The sequence below is a fragment of the Symphalangus syndactylus genome, chromosome 8 (assembly GCF_028878055.3).
Source record: "Symphalangus syndactylus isolate Jambi chromosome 8, NHGRI_mSymSyn1-v2.1_pri, whole genome shotgun sequence".
Lineage (NCBI taxonomy): Eukaryota > Metazoa > Chordata > Mammalia > Primates > Hylobatidae > Symphalangus > Symphalangus syndactylus.
This window is the reverse complement of record NC_072430.2, coordinates 67,616,325-67,640,357: the sequence shown is the minus strand read 5'-3', so window position 1 is coordinate 67,640,357 and position 24,033 is coordinate 67,616,325. Positions and strand designations below refer to the sequence as shown.

The window sequence follows — 24,033 nt, the reverse complement described above, 5'->3', positions numbered from 1 at the left end:
AACACACTGGCACACTAGGGGAGGAGTATCAGGCTATAAACATTTTAATAATTAAAAAAAAAGCCTTTTGTTGTTCAAAGTATTCCTTTTCTATGGAGTGCTCCCAATCAGAAGGTGAGGGAAATGGAGATGATGAAGCACGCCCCTCCTACCAAACACGATAAATTCTAGAGGCACTGTAAGATCAGGAATTTAAGGTTATTTTTGTCCCACCCTATTTTACAGGTGAGGTATCAAGTACAGTAACTCGTAATTTTCTTTTGGCCCAATTGAAAGGTATCACATAAAATAAGAGAAAGCTGTGTGTGCGTGAAAAGGATCCGCCTTCCTTTTTGAAGAAAAGGGTGGTTACGGCTATCGGAAACGCTTTTCAAGCCAACTCTGCAGCCCGGCTGGCGGCGGCAACGTCAGATTCCTGCAGAGGCGGCGCCCGGCAGGGGCGGCAGGAGCTCGGGAGAGGCCGCCGGGGATCGGGCTGGGCCCCGCGTGAGAGCTGCGCGCCTGCCCTCGCGCCCGCAGAACAGTAGGGCCTGCATCGACTCTAAGGCGAGACCAGAAACTTGCTAGTGGAGCAATTCTGGTGCCCCTGCCCGGGCGGTGAACCCTCTGAGATCATCCCTCAATCAAACGAATAGAAATTCTTGGGAAGAAAAAAAAATTTGCACCAATCTAGCTAAAATTCAGCAGCTTTCAGGGACCGATTCAGGGCATTATCCCTGTGGTTCCCTCGGTGAAAGGAGACTCGAAGCGCGACTGGAAGTCGCCGGGCCCCACAGAGCTGCGGTGCCCAGGCCGTAGGCAGAGGCGGCGGCGACTGGAGGACCCGGCACTGGGGGCGCTGAGCGGCAGCCTCGCTTCCGGAGCTCGGCGGGCGGCGTCAGCGGAACTGGCGGCTTCCGGCCGCGGCGTAAACAAGGCCGTGGACTGCAGGAGGCGGGGCGGACGGGCTGCAAGAGGGAGCCGGCCCGACGCGGACCGCTTCTCTGCAGTGCTCCGAGTCCTGGGCCCGCGCCGCCGCCGCCTGGCTCCGCTCGCGGCCCCGCTGTCTGCAGGCGTGCCCCGGCGGCGGCGGAGAGCCGTCCTCGGCTGAGGACACTGGGAAACGCGAGCGCAGGCGGCAGAGAGGCCTCAACGCCGTCCCTTTTCGCCGCCGCTTTCTCCTTGCCTCGCGCCGCTGTGCATTTCTCTCCTTTTCCTTTGTTTCTTTGGCCCCTCGCGGGTGTGGGCATTGTTGGTTAGCAAAAGTGCAGCCTCAAGATGGCTGATGGCAACGAGGATCTGCGGGCGGACGACTTGCCTGGGCCAGCCTTCGAGAGCTATGAGTCCATGGAGCTCGCCTGCCCCGCCGAGCGCAGCGGCCACGTAGCCGTCAGCGACGGGCGCCACATGTTCGTCTGGGGCGGCTACAAGGTCAGTGAGTGGCCGGGCCGCGGCGGACGTCTCTCGGCTGTGACTCGGTTCTGGGTTCGCGGCCAGGCGGGTACGCCAGAGCGGGCCGCCGAGGGCGCTCCCCGCCTGCGTCGCGCGCCCCACCTCAGACTCTGCCCGTTGGTGGTTTTTTCTTGCGCGCGGGAATCTTCCTTCTCTCGAGTCCCCCAACCCGTCTCGAACCTCCAGGGCTGCTGTCACGTCAACCTGGTGCTCACAAAGCCAACTCACTCCCACCCCCGTTGTTGCCATTGGAGCGTTATTCCGGGGAAGGCCCTGTTAATGTTGCTTGGGCGGTGCATTCGGAAGGGTTGGGGTGTGAAAGGTGACGGTGTGTGATATCACTCAGACGCGTTATCAGGACAGCCTACGAGGACTTTACCCTCTGGAGCTGGGAACCGCTGCCCACTTACGGGGAGGCCGAGGTGTGGGAAAACTGGAATTCAAAAGGTTACAGGAACCACCTTATTCAGCCTTCCCGCCTGTGCAAATGGCCATCAGGACTATTTTCCTTCTGGCTTCAGCTGGGTTGAAGTTTTTCAGCAGACACCCCTATTAAGATAATGGAAAAGCGGCCGGGCGCGGTGGCTCACGCCTGTAATCCCAGCTCTCAGGGAGGCAAGAGGCGGGAGGATAGCTTGAGCTCAGGAGTTCGAGACCTGCCTGGGCAATATAGTGAGATCCCGTTCTCCAGAAAAAGGAAAAAAAAAAAAAAAAAGATAATGGAAAAGCTCCACCAGTAACCAAAAAATCCCCAGCATCAAATCAACTACAGAGTGCAGCTCTTTGAGTCTCCGATCCCCTGGTTATAAACAACGTGATTAGTTAGCAGTTTAAAGCCAGTTGCCTTTCTTTACCCTGCTACCTCGGAAATCTAGAATTTTATTTGCTGGGATGGCTCTGATCCAGTCCTACCACAAAATTCCTCTTTGGTCTTGAAAATATTCTCCGCCCTCCCCACGCCCGTGCCTTGGATGACTTGCTTTGTGATTGTTTTTAGCTTACGGTACAGCTGACTTGATCATAGTTGACCATTTTTGAGATAGCTTTCAAAGATAGCTGTCCTGATACTTTAATTTGGTTTAACTGCAAAAGTAATTTTTTGCCAATCCTAATTAATCTGCAGTGTTTTCCCCAGTCTCCAATGAATATGGTTAGAAAATAGGGGGCCGGGCGTGGTGGCTCACGCCTGTAATCCTAGCACTTTGGGAGGCCAAGGTAGGTGGATCACCTGAAGTCAGGAGCTTGAGACCAGCCTGGCCAACATAGTGAAACTCCGTCTCTACTAAAAATACAAAAGAAATTAGCGTGGCGTGGTGACGGGCGCCCTAATCCCGGCTACTTGAGAGGTTAAGGCAGGAGAATCATTTGAACCCGGGAGGCGGAGTTTGCAGTGAGCTGAGACGGCGCCATTGCACTCCAGCCTGGGCAACAAGAAGGAAACTGTCTCAAAAATACTTTAGAAAGGGGTAGAGAATTGCAAGAAGGGGCGGGGGGGCAAGCATGTAGTCACCCTTATAAAAATGTAAATTCCCCTGGAGAAACCTGTCAATCACACTTACGTCTAAGCTACCTAATTCATAATTGTATTTTTAAAATGACAGCATGAGAGAATGAGACTTTGGGAGTGGGGCAGGGGAGGATTCTTAGTGTGGAATATTTCTTGTGGTGGATTTAAAAGGGGCTGGATGACTGGGGCTGATTCAGGGAGGAGCAGCACAATCACTGAATTGGATGGTTCTGAACAGACTGCCCTCCCCATTTATGGCTGGTGGCTGGAACCCTGAGGGTAGGCACGGAAGTCCTTGGAGATCGTTTCAAAGGCAATAAACCTTGGCTTCCTACATAGTAGGCAGTTTCCCTCCCCAGGACAGGCTGGTCCCCTGTGGGTCAGCCCGCTTCCAGCCTTTCCCTTCATCACTGGTGGGGTGGAAAAAGAAGTGTTTTACGTGGTCAACTGTTCTGTTTCTGTATGTTTAATATTCAAGCTTGCTGGACTTTTGACACCCATTTTTGGCTAACCGCAGTTGTTTACTGTGTCAACATTGTTCAGAAAGTGGCTAGGGAGTATCCAAGGCTGGGAATGTCAGGCAGTTGTTAAAGTTCAGGGAAAGGATAGAATCCTGGCTCCACCATTACTTCATAAATAACCTTGGGCAAATTACTTAAACTCTAAACTTGTTTTCTCATAACATCAGCTACTTCTTAGGGTTGTTGTGAAGATTAAATAAAGCAATCCATGGATAGCTTTCAGCTCTGGCATATGGTAGGCTCAGTCTGTGTTAGGAATTAATACCTGAAGGGAAATGGAGCAGAACAAAGAACTTAAAATTCTGCAGAAGGATTTACTATTTTGCATATTTGCAGTTCTGCCCTCTCTATTGCTGCTTAGAGAATGAATAGGTGAAAGGAAGGCGTGGCTAGAAAACCACGCATCGTGTTAGCATGGATCAGGCACTTTTCAGTAACAGCCTGCTGACCATGGTACAGGCAGTCTCCTGAAGTCATGCAGCTGAAATTTGGTGCATGGTTCTGTTCAGGATAAAGCTGCCTTAGAGAGTTCCCAGAGATCTCTTGGCTGGGCACAATGGCTCACAGCCTGTAATTCCAGCACTTGGGGAGGCTGAGGTGGGTGCATTGCTTGAGGTTGGGAGTTTGAGACCAGCCTGGCCAACATGGTGAAACCCTGTCTCTACTAAAAATACAAAAATTAGCCAGGCGTGATGGCGAGTGCGTGTAGTCCCAGCTACTTAGGAGGCTGAGGCAGGAGAATCGCTTGAACCCAGGAGGTGGACGTTGCAGTGAGCCAGCTGAGATCACACCACTGCACTCCATCCTGAGCAATAGAGACTTGGACTCAAAAAAAAAAAAAAAAAAAAAAGTTCCCAGAGATCTCTTCTTGCACTATTGCAACTGCTGTATCAAAATTCTGAATTAAGAGCTATCTATATGGAGCTTTACCTTGAGTGTGTGGCATGGGTGGGGGAGGATTGTGCACTGTAATACCTATTTTTCATACTAATTATGAAATTAGTATCTCAAGATCGATTTAAAAAATACAGTAGTGCCTCTTTAAAATATCAGTTTTTATATTTATAATTTTTTTTATTCTTAGAGTAATCAAGTCAGAGGACTATATGACTTTTATCTGCCTAGAGAAGAACTATGGATCTACAACATGGAGACTGGAAGATGGTAAATGTGGATATTTAAGGGGGACTAAAAAATTCAGATAAGGGCTGGGCACGGTGGCTGGCTCATGCCTATAATCCCAGCACTTTGGGAGGCCGACGCGGGCAGATCACTTGAGGTCAGGAGTTAAACACCAGCTTGGGCAACATGGTGAAACCCCATCTCTACTAAAAATACAAAAATTAGCCGGGCGTGGTGGCATACACATGTAATTCCAGCTACTTGGGAGGCTGAGGTGGGAGAATCGCTTGAATCTGGGAGGCGGAGGTTGCAGTGAGCAGAGATCAAGCCACCGCACTCCAGTCTGGGTGACAGAGCAAAACTGTCTCCAAAAACAAACGAACAAAAAAATCAGATATGGCTGCAAAGAAAAAAATGTAAAACCCTTTCTAAGCTACTTATATATTCTAAAAACACTGTTCTGCTACTTTAGCTTAGCTGCTAAGCATAATTTAGCACCTGTTCTGTAGTTACTAGATACTTTTATGAATTTAGAATAAATTTCTATCTCAAGTATCATAGTAATATTTAAAATAGATGTAGAGGCTTCAGATCTAGAATGGAAAGATAATAAATGTTCCATTTTTTTCAAGATGTTAAGTCTTCTGTTATATCTTGAATAAGGAAAGGAATTTAAATAGTTAAATTGTTAGATTTTAGATTGTATAGAATTTTATCTGCTAAAAATAAAGGTGGTATTTTAATGAGCTCTCAAAATTTGCATGCAAATCTTTTTAAAAATAGTGTTGTTCTGTTTAAAAACCAAAATGACCTCCAGTTTGCCCTTTTTGTAAACTGGAGATAATCTGAAATGATCTTTTGCAGTTTCATAATAGTAGTAGTCAAGAGCATGCCCCTGGTGGAATCAAGGTGTTTCTCAAAATGCTCGGTTAGCCATGTTTGGAGATTTACAAAGTAGTTTTCCCCATGGTGTGCTTTGTGAGAACTTTGTGCTTTAAATATTTTACTTACTGCAGATCTCAGAATTAGCATAGTAGTCCCACTTAAGAGTTAGGCCGGATGCTGTGGCTCACGCCTATAATCCCAGCACTTTGGGAGGCCGAGGCAGGCGGATCACCTTAGGTAAGGAGTTCAAGACCAGCCTGGCCAACATGGTGAAACCCCATATCTACAAAAATACAAAAATTAGCCAGGCATGATGGCAGGTGCCTGTAATCCCAGCTACTAGGGAGGCTGAAGCAAGAGAATCACTTGAACCTGGGAGGCAGAGGTTGCAGTGAACCGAGATCATGCCATTGCACTCCAGCCTGGGTGATACAGTGAGACGCCATCTCAAAAAACAAAAACATTTAAGAGTTACAGACTAAAAGTAAGTCACGATTATTTCTGTATATAACAAATTGGTGTTAATATGAAGCTCTTTCTTAATCTTCTTCTAGAGAATTGGAAATTTATAATTGTATTCTCTTAAAAGCGGAATGCTACATATTTTTAAAGATAATTTTTAAGGGGCCGGGCGCGGTGTCTCATGCCTGTAATCCCAGCACTTTGGGAGGCCAAGGCGGGTGGATCATGAGGTCAGGAGATCCATACCATCCTGACTAACATGGTGAAACCCTGTCTCTACTAAAAAATACAAAAAATTAGCCGGGCGCAGTGGCACGCGCCTGTAGTCCCAGCTACTCAGGAGGCTGAGGCAGGAATGGCGTGAACCCGGGAGGCAGAGCTTGCAGTTAGCAGAGATCACGCCACTGCACTCCAGCCTGGGTGACAGAGTGAGACTGTCTCAGAAAAAAAAAAAAAAAAAAAAAAATTTAAGGCCACATATGGTGGCTCACACCTGTAATCCCATCACTTTGAGAGGCCGAGGTCGGAGGATCACTTGAGCCCAGGAGTTCAAGACCAGCCTGAGCAACAGAGTGAGACCGTGTTTCTATTTAAAAATAATAACTTTTTTTTTTTTTTTTTTATGAGAGGGAGTCTTGCTTTGTCACCCAGGCTGGAGTGCAGTGGCACAATCTCGGCTCACTGCAAGCTCCGCCTCTTGGGTTCACACCATTCTGTTGCCTCAGCCCCCTGAGTAGCTGGGAATACAGGCACCTGCCACCACGCCCGGCTGATTTTTTGTATTTTTAGTGGAGACAGGGTTTCACCATGTTAAACAGTATGGTCTCGATTTCTTGACCTTGTGATCCGCCTGCCTTGGCCTCCCAAAGTGCTGGGATTACAGCATGAGCCACCGTGCCCAGCCAAAAATAGTAACTTTTTAAAAAATGAGCCTTCTAAAACTTTTAAGTTTAGCAAAGATAAATATTATTATATCTGACAGTTTTAGCAGAAGACCTTGAGTATACTATTAGAATTTCAAATCTTAGATTCCTTAGGTTGATTCAGATCAATTTTTAGATTCAGAATGAGTTAATACATACAAAGCACTCAGGAATGCCTGGCACATGGCACTACCTGTTTGTAGTGTTACATAAAGGACTGAATCTGATGCATATGAACAGCTAAAAGGTGACTGAAGAAAAAACACTGAATTAATCTATCAGGACTGGGAATGTTGAGGTTATCCTTCTGGGCTCCTGGCCCACTCAAAAACAAAACAACTTATGGCCATGTAAATAAACAGCAAACAATTTAGTCTGAGTAACATGAAATGGTGTGCTCCTAGAATAATAAAATATGACTTAGGCTTTCAGAATCTCTCATGCCTGTACACATGGGGCCAGCTGGCACTGTTTGTGGAATGGGTAAAGAGGGAAAAGCACATTCCTTGAATTAAGTTTAGACCTAGAAGAGATCCTAGAGGCACTGTCTACTCTGCCTTCTCGTTTTATTCCTTTATTGGGAGGATATAAATAGAAGAAGAAAAATTAATAGACTTTTGCATTTCTTCCCTTTAATTTACATACATTTAATTTATTCACCCTCAGGAAAAAAATCAACACTGAAGGTGATGTTCCTCCTTCTATGTCAGGAAGCTGTGCTGTGTGTGTAGACAGGGTGCTGTACTTGTTTGGAGGACACCATTCAAGAGGCAATACCAATAAGGTTAGTGTTTCTAAGGATTATGGCTTGAGGCATTTTTATTCTTATTATCTTTCAAACAACTGCAAATTTCTAAGGTTAGCCCCAGACTTATTTGTGTCCCAGTTAAAAATGATGTGTACTTGATTATGATATGAATGTGCATTTTAGTATTTTGTGTGCCAATCTATATTTACCTAGGCATTATGTAAAATCAACTTTTGTTGGTAACCTGTGTGCAGTAACTTCCTGGGTGGTTTTCCTTTGTGCTTTTTGCAGCTACTTGTTCTCTTAGAACCTTAAATGTTAGATGAACATTAGTAATAAAATTGCAGACAAAATGAAGACAAGATATAATGGAGGGAAGGGTAAAAACGAGGAGGTAACCAGTCAGAAAGCCGTAAGGATAAATTAAAACTGACAAAACTTTACCTGTTAATAACATTCCTATAAAGTGGTGCCCAAAGACACTGCTGTTCAGACTTTGCCATTTTGTTCCAAGTAGGAAAAAAATACCACTTCTCTTTCAGACCAGTAAGAGACAGATAAGGTCAATCAGAAATGATACATATGATATATATTAGCACTTACTGAGTTGCCAAATAAATGAATCCAAATAGGAGTCTATTAAGTTGGCAACTTAGCACTTTATGTGCTGAGCACTTGGCTGGACACTGGAGACAGAAAGAATCATACAGGTCTCAACTCTTGGAACTCACATTCTAGAAGGGACACATATAGTAAGTAAACCACTGCAGTAGCATCTGCTAGAGAGATACACAGCACCTGGCATATAGAAAATAGTAAGTATTGTTGAATCTCAAAAAGTCTTTGACATTGTGTTTGGTGGGATGAGGGAACAGAACAAGGAAAATCTTGACCAAAGAGGTGATGCTTGAACTGAATAATACAATTGGAAGGAGTACCAAGATACAGAGATATAAATAAATGTATTTTTTTGGGGGGGCCGGGGGGGAAATGAGGACAGAGTCTCGCTTTGTCGCCCAGGCTGGAGTGCAGTGGCACAATCTTGGCTCACTGCAACCTCCGCCTCCCAGGTTCAAGTGATTCTCGTACCTCAGCCTCATGAGTAGCTGGGATTACAGGCATGCATCACCACGCCCAGCTAATTTTTTATATTTTTAGTAGAGACAGGGTTTCGCCATGTTGGCCAGGCTGGTCTTAAACTCCTGACCTCAGGTGATCCACCTGATTCGGCCTCCCAAAGTGCTGGGATTACAGGCGTGAGCCACTGCGCCCGGCAGCAAATGTCTTAATTATGGAAGTTCCAAGTGGATGGAACATGTGACTGAGATGGTTTCAAACTATGTTCCTAGAAACTTTAGGGATTTGAGATGCCTTGGGACACCTGTGGGAGGAGCACATGGTGTTAGGTAGGCTCCAAGCTGCCCCTTCCTCCTCCATTTTAACAAGTGTAGCTCCACTTTTGTTTGTATACATTGGGCTTTTGCTTAGTATTTTGCCTGAAGAAAGAGTTCTATGCCCGAAAGATTCTGTGAGGCACATCTATAGGCTATCATTGAGCCATATGTATTTCAGAGCCAAGGGGGAGAATAATAACTGACACACCTTAAAAGCTTGGGGGAGGAGACAAGCTGTGGTTTTATGGAGGTAGTTACAGAAACAGTAGTAGTTTGTCAAGTGGCTAGGGTTGTGTGTTTTAAGTTTGACTGAATGGAAGCTTGGGTGTCTCAGAGAGGTAAAAAAAATATGTAGTGGTCAGATATGTTCAGTTGCCTGGATGTGAACCCTTTAAAGGAAAGATGAATATTTAATCTTTTAAGTATTGATCCTTAATTAATCTCTTTAATCTTAAAGATTAACTCAATTAACTGTTTAATCTTAGAGTTAAATAGACACCGAACACATATTTGTTAAAATGAATTTAAAGGTAAAATTACTAAACCTAATTTTTTTGGGTAATACCATTCTGATACCCATAAAATAAATAACTACAATTCAGAGTCCCTATATCAGGGCCGGGTGTGGTGGCTTATGCTTATAATCCCAGCACTTTGGGAGGCCCAAGTGGGCACATCACTTGAGGCCAGGAGTTTGAGACTAGCCTGGCCAACATGACAAAAATTCGTCTCTACTAAAAATACAAAAATTAGCTGGGCATGTTGGTGCATGCCTGTAATCCTAGCTAGTCGGGTGGCTGAGGCACAAGAATTGCTTGAACCCAGGAGGCAGAAATTGCAGTGAGCCGAGATCATGCCACTGCACTCCAGCCTGGGTGACAGCAAGATTCTGTCCCCACCAAAAAAAAAAAAAAAAAAAAAATATATATATATATATATATGGCTATCAGCACAGTTTTGCAGTTGCAAAAATATGGAGCCAGACCAAATGCCCACCAATCAACAAGTGGATAAAGAAAATGTGGTGCATATATATACCAGGGAATACTACTCTGCCATAAGAAGGAACAAAATAATGGCATTTGCAGCAACCTGGATGGAACTGGAGACCATTATTCTAAAGTGAAGTAACTCAGGAATGGAAAACCAAACGCTGTTATGTTCTTACTCGTAAGTGGGAGCTAAGCTATGAAGATGCAAAGGCATAAGTATGATACAGTGGACTTTGGGGACTCGGGGAAAGGGTGATAGATGGGTGAGGGATAAAAGACTACACATTGGGTACAGTGTACACTGCTTGGGTGATGAGTGCACCAAAATCTCAGAAATCACCACAAAAGAACTTATCCATGTAACCAAACACCACCTCTTCCCCCAAAACCTATTGAGATAAAAAATAAAAAAATAAAAATGGGAAAAGTATGGCTGTCTTAGCCAGGTATGGTGGTACATGTCTGTAGTCCATCTACGTGGGCAGATGACTTAAGCCCAGGAGTTTAGGTTACAGTAATCGATGATTGTGCCACTGCACTCCAGCCTGGGCAAGAGAGACCCTGTCTCTTAAAAAAAATAAAGTGTGGCTATGAAAAAAAATTAGTTGCGCTAACAGTGTGCTTAGTGACTTAGGAAATTGGTATTCAGTGACAGAATCCTCATCTGGACTCTGAGCAGTCTGGCAGCCAGTCTGCAGTCACAATTTCAGTAGCACTGAATTAGATGGCACTCATCATAAATCATAGTAAAATTAAATGCTAAACTTGAATTTCTTTCATATAACCAAATCTAACTGAAATCATTGCTTCTCACAGTTCTACATGCTGGATTCAAGGTCTACAGACAGAGTGTTACAGTGGGAAAGAATTGATTGCCAAGGAATTCCTCCATCATCAAAGGACAAACTTGGTGTCTGGGTATATAAAAACAAGTGAGTTGGCAGCACTACAGGTTTGGGTTTTTATGTGTAAAGTGGTTTACCATTCAGATATCCTTAGCCAGTAAACATTTGCACAGAACATACCTCATAGGGCCCATATGAAGATTAACTGAATAAATACATGAAAGCATTTAACACAGCACCTAAGATAAATTGCTTGTATCCTATCCTATGGGTATTTGAATTTTTAGTGTTTTGGTTTTTCACCCAACAGGTTAATATTTTTTGGAGGGTATGGATATTTGCCTGAAGATAAAGTATTGGGAACTTTTGAATTTGATGAAACATCTTTTTGGGTAAGTGAAGTTTCATATGGCCTCCTTAGTATGTTGAAATAATACATTTTATAAGTTTTGTGCATTTTTCTTTGGTAATCAGGCAGGCTATCTAATTTTTATAAGTATCATTTGTAAAATAACGCAGATTCTTATTTTCTGTAGAATTCAAGTCATCCAAGAGGATGGAATGATCATGTACATATTTTAGATACTGAAACATTTACCTGGAGCCAGCCTATAACTACTGTGAGTTACTGAAGAATAATGAATTGTTAAGGATACTTAGAGGCAGCGGGGAGGGGTGGGGTGGGGGAGAGGGATGCACCAGAGTTGGAAGATACTGTAAAAGTGACAATTCATTCTTGTTTTCTGGGGAGAAGATCCGTAACTTTAATGATTTCCAAGGAATCTAGAACTCAGAAGTTTAATGAATGTATGAAATGACTAACCCAGCATCTATTATGTAATTTTTTTTTTTTTTTTTGAGACAGAGTCTCACACTGTTGCCTGGGCTGAAGTGCAGTGGCGGGATCTCTGCTCACTGCAACCTCCACCTCCCAGGTTCAAGCGATTCTCCTGCCTCAGCCTCCTGAGTACCTGGGATTACAGGTGCCCGCCACCACGCCCAGCTAATTTTTTTGTATTTTTAGTAGAGACGGGTTTCACCACGTTGGCCAGGCTGGTCTTGAACTCCTGACCTTGTGATTCGCCCACCTCGGCCTCCCAAAGTGTTGGGATTACAGGCATGAGCCACCATGCCCAACCTATCTGGCACATTTTACGTGGTAGAAGTGTTTCAGATTTTTTTCCAGATTTTGGAATATTTGCATTATATACTTAACAGTCAACTATCTCTAATCCAAAGATCCGAAATGCTCCAATGAGCATTTCCTTTCAGCATCATGTTGGCACCCAAATTTTCAGATTTGGAGCATTTCAGATTTTGGATTTTCCGATTACAGATACTCAACCTGTAATTAAATAACTGCTAGATTGCAACTTGTATTACTTAAATATTAGATTTCTTTTCCCTCTGACACAGATACTATATAATATGCCAGCCTTTATTTTAAAAGAGAAAAACTAAAGCAGCCTATTATGTTAGGCAGCCCATTCAGTAACACATTTCAAAAATAGAAAATTAAAATGCCCAGTTTTGATAGTCAGCTTGTAGTACAACTGTTGTCTAGAAGTCTACACTCCGACTTTTAAAAGCTCAAGTGCCTTACATATTCTTATCCCATATCCAGAGTAGACTCTGGTATTTTCCCTGTTTATAAAAAGTTCACTAACTTGCTTATGTGACTCTAATAGGGTAAAGCACCTTCACCTCGTGCTGCCCATGCCTGTGCAACTGTCGGAAATAGAGGCTTTGTGTTTGGAGGCAGATATCGAGTAAGTATTCAAACAACTTCAATGACTTGCTTTTGAATTCTTCAAAATGATAACTTAATTATCCTTTTTTAGGATGCTAGAATGAATGATCTTCACTGTCTTAATCTGGATACATGGGAGTGGAATGAATTGTAGGTATCACTTTAGATAAGTTTTTCCAAAATTCAGATTGTTTTTACCCTATATTCCCTACTATTGGTATATTATGTCCCTGCTTAACTTTTCTGTAACTATGAAATTAAATAAACATAATTACTAGGTCCTTAAGGAATTTATTTTTGTGTTTCCGGTTCTTGTAACTGTGTGCCTAGTACATAGCATGTGCTCAGTGTTTGCTGAAAAGGTCTGAAGTTGATTCTAACTTCAAAGAAAATATTTCAGTATAAAGCATGTAGTTTATACCAAGAAGCCTTTTTAAAAGTAAGGTCTCTTTTTTCATAACATGTACGTATAAATTTTAAAAGAAAACTTAAAAATGCAGTAGCTGCTTCTAAATGCAGATATTGTAACTTAGCTATTATTTTCAGAATTCCACAAGGCATATGCCCAGTTGGTCGATCTTGGCACTCAATAACACCAGTTTCTTCAGATCATCTTTTTCTCTTTGGAGGATTTACCACTGATAAACAGCCACTAAGTAAGTCCTTGAAAAATATGATAATGAAATCATCATATATCATCCATATATAATAGCTGAAAATCAGTCTATTAGAGAGACTGATGAGACGGCTTATAGGGTTGGTTGGAAGGTTTGAAATTAATTTTGATCCTGTAACATAGCTATAATTGTACTATATGGCATACTTCTGTTCAATAAAGAACCTGGAGCACTTAAGAGCCCTGCTGAAGGGCTATAACATGCAAAGGGCTTACTTGGCTAATTGCAGGGAAAAAAAAAAAAAAAAAGAAAATATACTCTCTGTATCTACTCATGATCTATTACCTTTCTTGCCAAAGCTGTGCCCTTTAAATGTCAATGTCATATTGACAGACTAACATACTTCATTTCTTTGCTTGAATCAGGTGATGCCTGGACTTACTGCATCAGTAAAAATGAATGGATACAATTTAATCATCCATATACTGAAAAACCAAGGTATTTAAAGGCAGTTCTTATACTGAATATCCATAAGACATTGAGAATTGAGGTTTTGGCTGCATTATATCCAGCATTCTTATTTATAAAAATCTTAGCATTCACTAAGGTTTGAAATACTATTCAAAGAAAAGAAAACCAATGTTATCCTAGTATCGAATGCTCTCCTTTCCATCATCTGTGTATGAAGAATAGGGCTGGATTTTTATTTTTGCTTCTTCCTTTCATTATAAAATTGACATACAGTTAAAATATACAATCAAGCTTTTCACTTCAGTAAGTTGAATTGCATCTAAGTTTATTAAAAATGAGGGTCGGCCAGGCATGGTGGCTCATGCCGGTAATGCCAGCACTTTGGGAGGCTGAGGAAGGTGGATCACCTGAGGTCAGGAGTTCCAGCCTGCCCAACAAGGTGAAACCCCGTCTCTACTAAAAATACAAAATTTGCTGGGCGTGGTGGTGTATTCCTGTAATCCCAGCTACTTGAGAGGCTGAGGCAGGAGAATTGCCTGAACCAGGAAGGCAGAGGTTGCAGTGAGCTGAGATCATGCCATTGCACTCCAGCTTGGGCAACAAGAGTGAAACTCTGTCTCCAAAAAAAAAAAAAAAAAGGTAGAGGTGCTGGAATGGGTAAAATTTTTAAACCTTAATCACATGGGAGGCGAGGTGCAGTGGGATTACAGGATTACAGCTGTAATCCCAGCACTTTTGGAGGCTGGGGCAGGCAGAGCGCTTGAACCCAGGAGTTCAAGACCAGCTTGAGCAACTTGGCAAAACCCCATCTCTACAAAAAATAGAAAAATTAGCTAGGTGTGGTAGCATATGCCTGTAGTCCCAGCTATTCAGGAGGCAGAAGATGCAGTGAGCTGACATTGCACCACTGCACTCCAGCCTGGGTGACAGAGCAAGACTCTTTTTTTTTTTTTTTTTTTTTTAAAGGGAAAAAACAAGAACTGTCAATTAGATTTGCAGTAGCACTGTATAACAAAGATGAAGAAATCAAATCATCCAAAAAGAAGAGCTTATTAAACACCGATAATTTTCTCTAATCTCAAAACAAAATGCTAAAGGAAATGATACAGTCAAAATTCATGTTCAAAGCCTACATTTTTTCCCCAAGCCTCTAAACCAAGTATAGTCATGCCAGTAAGACTTCATTTGCACAGATGATCTCTCCATAAACCTACCAGGCTTTCTGAGACTTTATAGTTTACTCGAGCAGAGCTTTCACCATCCCTCAGATGTTCTGTGTAAGGCCAGCTGGCCCTACCTATGGAAGAAGGCATATACCACTCAGCTCCCATACGATTTTTATTGCTAACAAAGACCTAGAGAACAGATCGTTCAGTTCAAACTCTTCATTGCATAAATGAGAACTGAGCAGAGAGAGAAAATAATATCCAGATAAAATAGATATTGATTGATCTGCTTTTGCTACTTTCCCTTAAGATTTTACTTCTCACCATGATGTTTTGGTCTGAACTACCTTAAGATCTCTAGTCTTTATTTCATAGCTCCATTCGGTAGTATAAAATGACCAACTGGTGTTCTGGGTCACTTCAAACTCAAGTTTTTGTTTTAAATGCAGGTTATGGCACACAGCTTGTGCCAGCGATGAAGGAGAAGTAATTGTTTTTGGTGGATGTGCCAACAACTTGCTTGTCCATCACAGAGCTGTAAGTATACTACTTTCATATTATTACTGAAACTTACTTGCAAAGCATTTGCTTTTAAATATGTTCTTCCTATTTTTCAGGCACACAGTAATGAAATACTAATATTTTCAGTTCAACCAAAATCTCTTGTACGGTAAGTAACTTTGTACTTGGCACTTAGATTATTTAAAATTGTGTTTCCTAAGACTTAGCACTCTCGAAAAACTAGGTTTATGGATTATTTAAGGGCAGTAATAAAACTTCATTGCTATAACTGGTTCCTATGAAAATCTTTGAAGAAAGAGGGATGTTTTATGTAGTTTTTCAAGTGAATGTACTTCTAAACAGTAAAGTGAAATTACTTTTCTCTTTTGTTGTCCACTTTCAGGCTAAGCTTAGAAGCAGTCATTTGCTTTAAAGAAATGTTAGCCAACTCATGGAACTGCCTTCCAAAACACTTACTTCACAGTGTTAATCAGAGGTTTGGTAGTAACAACACTTCTGGATCTTAAGGCTTCATAAATAATGCCTATGATCACCTTGCATGGACAGCAATCCTGTAAACATCACGGAGTGGCATCATTTGTATAATTATATGCATTGTTGTAGTAGTTTGCAGCTCTTGGTTTTAATGTGCATGTGAATGGCCTAGAGAACCTATTTTTGTGTCTAAAGTTTACAATAAATGTATTTAACACCAGTAGCTGTCCTCAAAGTAAAAGAAAAGTAATGGTTGGGCTTTTTACCCGAAGAATGGTTGCTACATTTCCTTTTCGGCAACTTGAGGATATGTATCTATCTGTAGAAACATAGTCTTACCATCATCAAAATGCTGAAGTCATTTTTTAAAAACATAGATTTTTAATGGCAAGAGTAGTCTATAGCTATGTAACCTAGTGTTGTAAATACAATATAATAAAGGTGTTTTTTTTAAAAAACATTAAAACATTAACATTCACATTATGATGAAGCTGGGAAAACAAAGTGTGGAGGGACCAACAACTGTTTAGTACTTTGACCTTAATGCTTCAGTGTAGGGGCTGGAGCAAGTGGTCATGCTGAATACAGGCACGTGTTGTCCAGTCAATTAAAAAGTTTTTTTTAATAAGTTTTATAGCTCATGAAGGAATGGAAATAATGATGACTTCATTTTCCATTCTGTTAAGAGACAGAGGAAAAGTGGGTCAGAGTCTTTAGTGGTAAGCCTAAAATGCACTTCTGGTATTATAGGTTAAGATACTCTGTAATGTGCTATATTGGTAATTAATTAGTAAAGGTGGAAATTAAAATGGTACAGAACTGAATCAGACTACAAGGAAAAAATTAAGGTCAAACCTGAAGGTCTACAAATGAATAGAAATGATTAACAAACACCAATTTCTTCTAGAGTTATTAAGCTGAGTCATGAGAATTATTACTTATATTTTACATTTTGGTCTAATATATTTTTTGACAAGTATCGATGAAAGCAGAAGAAAATCCACTCCAATACTTAGTTTTCAAGACACAATCCTAAATATTTAAACCCCTTGTGGCTGGCCTGTAATATATATATTAGATGTTATATACAGTAGACTTAACAAGTCAATAGTTTAAGCAATCCAGCCACTTCACTGTTCAGTTTCTTTACATCATGAAATGAATACTTGGTGTTAACCTCCCAGATTTCAAGAAAATGTAGAATAACTACAGATGTATCTAATTAGCATTTAACTGTCCACAAATACTTTGGGAAATCCTATCATAGTGTTTCCTCTGTATAAAACTGGGAAAAAAAAAACAAGAATTAAGTCCTTTTGGTGAATATAGCAAGGCAATGTTTAGTTCATTTTTATAATGCAGAAGTCCTGATACATGGTGTTTTCATCTTTGAACTTCCAAAAGGCTATAAAATTGGCTCTTCTCAAATATTTTAGAATTTCATTTCAGCTATTTCCTTTTTACATTCAGAAGATTGGGTGCAGACACTTTCACTTTGCCAGGAATGTTTCTTGATAAATCTGTGTCCTAAAAAAAGAAAATTGCTGAATATCTTCACATCCTGTATGGTCAATCATGTTTCTTTTATGACAAAAAAGAAAAACATTTCCAAACTTTTAGCTGAAATGGTTTTACTGCTTCTAATAAGACAGCATTTTCTACTAAAATAACAAAAAACTGCTAACATTTTAAATTGTACTGTCAGTCTCCACATTCCTTTTCTGAAGGAGAACTTTACCTTTACGCTGCGGAATAAGTCTTTTTCTCTTGCTGTTGCTTCTTTGGAATGCATGAAACTATTCAAGGCTGTTTTTGCAGCTGTAAAAAAGAGTAAGAATAATCTAATCCTGTTAAGTCACTGAACTGTTTAAAATCATAATTCAAAAAAACAAATTTAAATACCTTTTCCCTTTTTCTGCACTCCAGGAGTAAGTTTCACTTTATATCTTTAAAAAGGAATTACATGTGTTACTAAATAGACATTACAAAATAATTCACAAAAGCCATTCTATCAACTAATGGTAACTTACTTGTAGTTTGTCATGGTGGTGTAAGGGGCACATATTGGAATGGCAAACAGTAGTACATCTTCAGGATGTGGCTGGCCCGTCAAAGAATCAAATAGGTTTTCCTAAAAAGGGAAAATAACAGTTACAAAGGCAACTTATACCACTCTTTAAAAAAAATGCTAAAACACTTGAATTAATATCTCAACATATTTTTTACCTTTTCCTGATACACATACCATCCAAGCTGGAACAGCGGTACTTAAACTCTGCTTCACAGTTCCAAAGAGTTGAAGACCAATGTTTAAATATATTCTTTACTACTTAATTTTTGCCTAGCATAATAAGTAATGAGAACAATTTTCAAAATCCTACCTACAGTTACAGTTAAGAGAAAGAAGGCCCAGGAGCAGTGGTTCACGCCTGTAATCCTAGGACTCTGGAAGGCCCAGGCTGAGGCGGGTGGATCGCATGAGCCCAGGAGTTCAAGACCAGCCTGGGCAACATGGAGAAACCCCATCTCTACAAAAAATACAAAAGTTAGCTGGGCATAGTGGGTGCCTGTAGTCCCAGCTACTCGGGAGGCTGAAGGGGGGAGGATCACCTGAGCCCAGGAGGTAGACGTTGTGGAGAGCCATGATCCTGTCACTGCACTGGGTGACACCAGCCTGGGTGACAGAGACCCTGTCTCAAAAAAAAAAAGGAAAAAAACTATTGGATATTACCTGAGTTGCAGAAACCTGTGTTGTGGATTAAAATGATGCAGTAATAACCACAAATAGATGGGACTAATACCTTGGCTATACCACTATTTCTCGTCCTGGGGAGATTCTGCCCTCAGAAGACAATGGGCAATGTCTAGAGATAGTTTTGGTTGACACGATGAAGGGTGAGAAGGAAGAGGTAGGGGCTGCTACTGGGATCTAGTGGGTAAAGGCCAAGGATGTCGCTAACCATTTTATAATGAATGGGACAGACCCCATAACAAAGAATTAACAACCCCTAATGTTAATAGTGCCAAAGTTGAGAAACCTGGGCTAGAACAGCCTTCTCTCTTACCCATTATTCAGGAGAAATCCCAGAGTTCTTATTTGCTGTGCTGCCTGTGAGACTGCCCCCATTTATTGAACAATATGAATAAACTTAGATTTAGGACAGAATGCTTGGTGCTGAAGTATAATTGGAAGAGTGTTTGCTATGTGCCATAAACTTTTCTAAATACCCTTTACATATATTAGTTATCAAAACAACCCTCTCCTGGGTAGGGACATTACTCCCATTCTTCAGATGAGGAAATTGAGGCACAAAGAATGTTTCCAAGTTTGTACAGTTACATATAGCAGAGTTGGGATTAAGACCCTGAAAGTTTGACTTCATAGCCTGCAGTCTTGTCTTAGGTTTTTAAGTTTTAATAAGTTGTGTTTCAAACATTCTGGAAACTGAATTGTAATCACAGTGTTGCAGTAGGAACCCCAACATAAAATCATACCTCATTTCCCTGTTGATCCAGATCTTGCTCTTCCTGTTCCAAACATATAAAAATAAAAATGTCAGCTATAACGTAAAATGAAATTCCACACCATTAAACCATAAGGAGAAAGAAACAGTGATATAACCAGACTGTCATTTCTGACCCACAGGATAGGGGGCCTCAAGGTTATATTCTTCCTAAGACCCTGAAGTGGATTCGTATGTGTGTTTTTGTGTGTCTGTGTTTATTAAGAAAGTAATGTCATTCAAGAGAAGAAGGGTAGTTCTCTGAAGTAGGGGAGGTGGGAACTGAAACTTTCATATAAAGTATATGTTAAAGCAGCAAAAGTTACAAGGACAATTTAAAATGACAACTAAGGTTGGTAAGTTCGCCAGGAGAAAAGCAAATGGAGAATTCTGGTCAACAGAACTTTTATTTTTAAATATCTGTTCAACAGTTTTGGATAAATTTTTCCCATATCCCATAAAATATGCTTAATTTTGTTTGCATACTTAAGAAAAAATCTATCTGGAGAGAACCGACTGTTTCAGTCTGTTCAGGCTGCTGTAACAAAATACCTTAGACTGTATAAACAACAGAAATTTTACTTCTTACAGTTCTGGAGGCTGGGAAGTCCAGCATCAAGGCACCAGCAGATTGAATGTCTGATAAGGGCTTGCCTCAAAGATGGCACCTTAGGCTGGGTGTGGTGGTTCATACCTGTAATCCCAGCACTTTGGGAGGCCAAGGTCGGGGGATCCCTTGAGCCCAGGAGTTCAACACCAGCCTGGGCAACATAGGGAGACCTCATCTTAAAAAACGATGGCACCTTATTGCAGTGTCCTCACATGGCAAAAGGGCACTCATCTCATTCATGACAGAAGAGCCCTCGTGACTTCACTTCCTAAAGGCCCAACCTCTTAATACCATCACACTGGGTATTTAGGTTCCGATAAATAAATTGTGGGGGGATATTAACTTTAGACCATAGCACCTACTCATGAAAGAACATTAATAATTAACACCTCTAGTGAGTATTTGTGAGTCTAGGATTTACAGAACATAAGAATAACGTACAAATTTTAAGAGCCAAAATGAGTTTTAGTATTACTAAACAACTGTTCAGCAGGAAAAAAAAGAAAATAGTAATACAGAATCCCTGTAAGCATTACCTGCACTAAACTGAGCACACAATTATAACTCAAGCTTTACATAAAAAAAATGCTGGTGACAAAAGTAAAAATTTTTTCTCTGGCCTCTATTTTAAACCAAGTTATTAAAAAATAAACGGGCTGGGCATGTGGCTCACGCCTGTAATCCCAACACTTTGGGAGGCCAAGGCAGGCGGATCACCTGAGATCAGGAGTTCAAGACCAGCCTGGCCAACATGGTGAAACCCCATCTCCACTAAAAATACAAAAATTAGCCAGGCGTGATGGTGCACGCTTGTAATCCCAGCTACTCGGAAGGCTGAGGCAGGATAATTACTTGAATCCGGGAGGCAGAGGTTGCAGTGAGCCGAGATTGTGCCACTGCACTTCAGCCTGGGCAACAGAGCAAGACTGCCTAAAAAAAAAAAAAAAATTTCAAGAAGATGTACATATTCATATAAGAAGATATACAGAAGGCTGGGCTTGCTGTACTGTTAATAAAACAATTCGGCAATCATCTTAGCTGGAAAAATACGAACTTCTCACTGGTTTTGTAACCAGAGTACTTGGCTCTTAAATGGTGTACCCATTTTCAACATTTTGTAAGACCATATGGCATAGATTCCTATAGAAAAGCTTAGAGAAAGTGAAAATTTATTTTCTACTCATCTTCAAGACAATCCCAATTCTCTCTTTTTATTTTATTAATTTTTTTTGCACACAAAAACTAAACATTTTCTAAAAATACATACAAACAAAAAGATGCGTATCAAACATTAGGAAGGTTGCACATGGGAAGTCAGGGAATAGAAATGGGGGGTGGGAGTTAAAATAAATGAGAGAGGGACTTTATATGGATCAGTGATAACTCAATCCTCTATTTGACAAAGAAGAGGGAGAAGGAAGAGGAAGAAAAAGAGAGTGGGATAAAGGATCAGAAAGGGAGGAAAATAGAAAAAATTAGAGTATGACTCCAGGGTAGACCTGTTTTGTTGTCACTGAGTTGGTTGGTTGGTTTGTCTGTTGTATTTTTCATGTTTTGCCAAGTTGACCAGACTGGTCTCGAACTCCTAGCCCGAAGTGATCAACCCGCCTCACCCCCCAGAGTGCCGGGACCACAGGCGTGAGCCACCACGTCCAGCCCCCACATTGCTTCTGGCCTCCGTGGTAGACCTCCCAGACGGAGCGGCCGGGCAGAGGCGCTCCTCACTTCTTCCCAGACACGGGGCGGCCGGGCAGAGGCGCTCCTCACTTCCCAGACGGGGCGGCCAGGCAGAGACGCTCCTCACTTCTTCCCAGACGATGGGTGGCCGGGCAGAGGCGCCCCTCACTTCCCAGACGATGGGTGGCCGGGCAGAGGCACTCCTCACTTCCCAGACGGGGCGGCCGGTCAGAGGCGCTCCTCATTTCCCAGACGGGGCGGCCGGGCCGAGGCGCTACTCACTTCCCAGACGATGGGTGGCCGGGCAGAGGCGCTCCTCACTTCCCAGACGATGGGTGGCCGGGCAGAGGCTCTCCTCACTTCCCAGATGGGGCGGCCGGGCAGAGGCGCTCCTCACTTCTTCCCGGACGGGGCGGCCGGGCAGAGGGGCTCCTTACTTCCCAGACGGGGCGGCCGGGCAGAGGCGCTCCTCACTTCTTCCCGGACGGGGTGGCCGGGCAGAGGCGCTCCTCACTTCTTCCCGGATGGGGTGGCCGGGCAGAGGCGCTCCTCACTTCCTCCCGGACGGGGCGGCCGGGCAGAGGCGCTCCTCACCTCCCAGACGATAGGTGGCCGGGCAGAGGCGCTCCTCACTTCCCAGACGATGGGTGGCCGGGCAAAGGCGCTCCTCACTTCCCAGACGATGGGTGGCCGGGCAGAGGCGCTCCTCACTTCCCAGACGATGGGTGGCCGGGCAGAGGCGCTCCTCACTTCCCAGACGATGGGTGGCCTGGCAGAGACGCTCCCCACCTCCCAGACGGGGCGGCGGCCGGGCAGGGGCTGCAATCCCAGCACCCTGGTAGGCCAAGGCAGGCGGCTGGGAGGCGGAGGCTGCCGCGAGGCCAGACCACGCCACCGCACTCCAGCCCGGGCAACACCGAGCACCGGGTGAGCGAGACTCCGTCTGCAGTCCCAGTACCTCGGGAGGCTGAGGCGGGCAGAGCACTCGGCTTCAGGAGCTGGCGACCAGCGTGGCCAACATGGCGAACGCGTGGCTTCAGCCAAAGGAGCGCGCCGGCAGTCCCAGGCAGTGTGCGGCGCGGGCAGCAGCGAGCCGAGTAGATTGCAGCCTGGGCCGCAGAGAGAGGAAGGAAGGGAGGGAGGGAGGAAGGAAGGGAGGGAGGGAGGGAGGGAGGAAGGGAGGGAGGGAGGAAGGGAAGGAGGAAGGAAGGCAGGCTCTCTCTCTTTTTTTTGAGATGGAGTCTCACTCTGTTGCCCAGGCTGGAGTGCAGTGGCGCGATCTCAGCTCACTGCTAGCTCTGCCTCCCGGGTTCACGCTATTCTGCCTCAGCCTCCCAAGTAGCTGAGACTACAGGCGCTCACCACCACACCCGGCTAATTTTTTTGTATTTTTTTAGTAGAGACAGGGTTTCACCACGTTAGCCAGCATAGTCTCAATCTCCTGACCTTGTGATCCGCCTGCCTTGGCCTCCCAAAGTGCTGGGATTACAGGCGTGAGCCACTGTGCCAGGCCTCTCTGTCTTAATTTAACTCAGTTTCCATCAGAATCAAAGCCTCTCCATAAAACTGATTACTTCCTAAAGGCTTGTAACAAAATTTTTATCAGCTATTAGTACTACCATTATCATGCTTAGATAAGATATTACAATTTTAGTCTTTCAGGTTATATTGGATGACATTCCATTAAGAATAGGGTTACTCACTTGTCTTGGTTTTAGCACTGAAAGTCCCATGTCCTGGGAACCCCAGGATGGTTAATCACCCTAATTAAGAAGCAGAAGCCCACATGTATAGTAGCCTTACCTTGTCATCATGTGGATCATCTACAGCAAAGTCTTGTAATTCATGAGTTATAACCTCAAGGAACAGAGTTTCTTTCTTAATGTTGTCTGAGACCCTCTGTCCACCTCTGGGTTTCTGGGGCTGTTTCTTCACAGGTTCGTCTTTTGTTTTTCCTTTCTTCCCCTTCTTCCCTTTTTCTTCTTTGTTTGAACCTGCAGACTTTAATTCATAGAGGAAACATCAGTCAGTGTTATATTTTCAATATTGTGAATATTTTAACAAGAATGTATTGAATGCCTGTCATACACTAAGCAGTGGGCTAGATGCCCATTTGAAAAGCAAAAGGAAAAATGTTTTTAGATGTTATTTACCCCCAGCAATTTCATGATAAGTTCACGGTCTTCTTCATCCTGGTCTTTGTATTTTTCTTTCATTTTTTTCATTTTACTCTACAAAATCAGAAGATTTTGGTTGGAAATATTCAGCAGCAAAAAAATGTCAACAAATACTTGCAAAGAAATGGTGTTACTTTATATTCTGTCAAAAATGCTTACTAAGGCACCATTATAATAAACAATATGAAGGGCTACAAAGTTGGATAACCGAAGTCCTCATCCTCAAGGAATTTACC

The 24,033-nt window shown here is 42.7% G+C and overlaps 2 protein-coding genes across 7 annotated transcripts in view; one reads left to right on the top strand and one right to left on the bottom strand.

Moving 5' to 3' along the window:
• Nucleotides 1-902: 902 nt before the first annotated feature.
• Nucleotides 903-18,996, top strand: KLHDC2 (kelch domain containing 2). Of its 2 annotated transcripts, none has more exons than XM_055289470.2 (13): nt 903-1,410; nt 4,544-4,623; nt 7,518-7,635; nt 10,802-10,917; nt 11,141-11,222; nt 11,367-11,450; nt 12,519-12,599; nt 12,672-12,730; nt 13,127-13,236; nt 13,623-13,695; nt 15,284-15,371; nt 15,452-15,504; nt 15,739-16,050. In XM_055289470.2, the coding sequence occupies exons 1-13, from the start codon at nt 1,258-1,260 to the stop codon at nt 15,860-15,862; spliced, it is 1,221 nt and encodes a 406-aa protein (XP_055145445.1). In that variant the 5' UTR covers nt 903-1,257; the 3' UTR covers nt 15,863-16,050. The 2 variants fall into 2 exon arrangements, with proteins under 2 accessions (XP_055145445.1, XP_055145446.1); XM_055289471.2 differs by lacking the exon at nt 15,739-16,050 and adding an exon at nt 18,218-18,996 and having other exon boundaries at nt 1,258-1,410.
• Nucleotides 16,192-24,033, bottom strand: part of NEMF (nuclear export mediator factor) — a 77,725-nt gene continuing 69,883 nt past the window's right edge. For 4 of the 5 annotated variants that reach the window (XM_055289467.2, XM_055289469.2, XM_063644576.1 and 1 more), the window contains 7 exons: nt 23,774-23,851; nt 23,424-23,621; nt 19,326-19,358; nt 17,861-17,961; nt 17,733-17,776; nt 17,569-17,648; nt 16,192-17,357 (listed from right to left, as the gene is read on the bottom strand). In XM_055289467.2, the coding sequence (XP_055145442.1) occupies nt 17,280-17,357; nt 17,569-17,648; nt 17,733-17,776; nt 17,861-17,961; nt 19,326-19,358; nt 23,424-23,621; nt 23,774-23,851 (612 nt within the window). In that variant the 3' untranslated portion in view covers nt 16,192-17,279. Of the gene's footprint in view, nt 17,358-17,394; nt 17,649-17,732; nt 17,777-17,860; nt 17,962-19,325; nt 19,359-23,423; nt 23,622-23,773; nt 23,852-24,033 lie in introns of those variants that run through there. The other variant, XM_063644575.1, reaches the window with a different exon arrangement.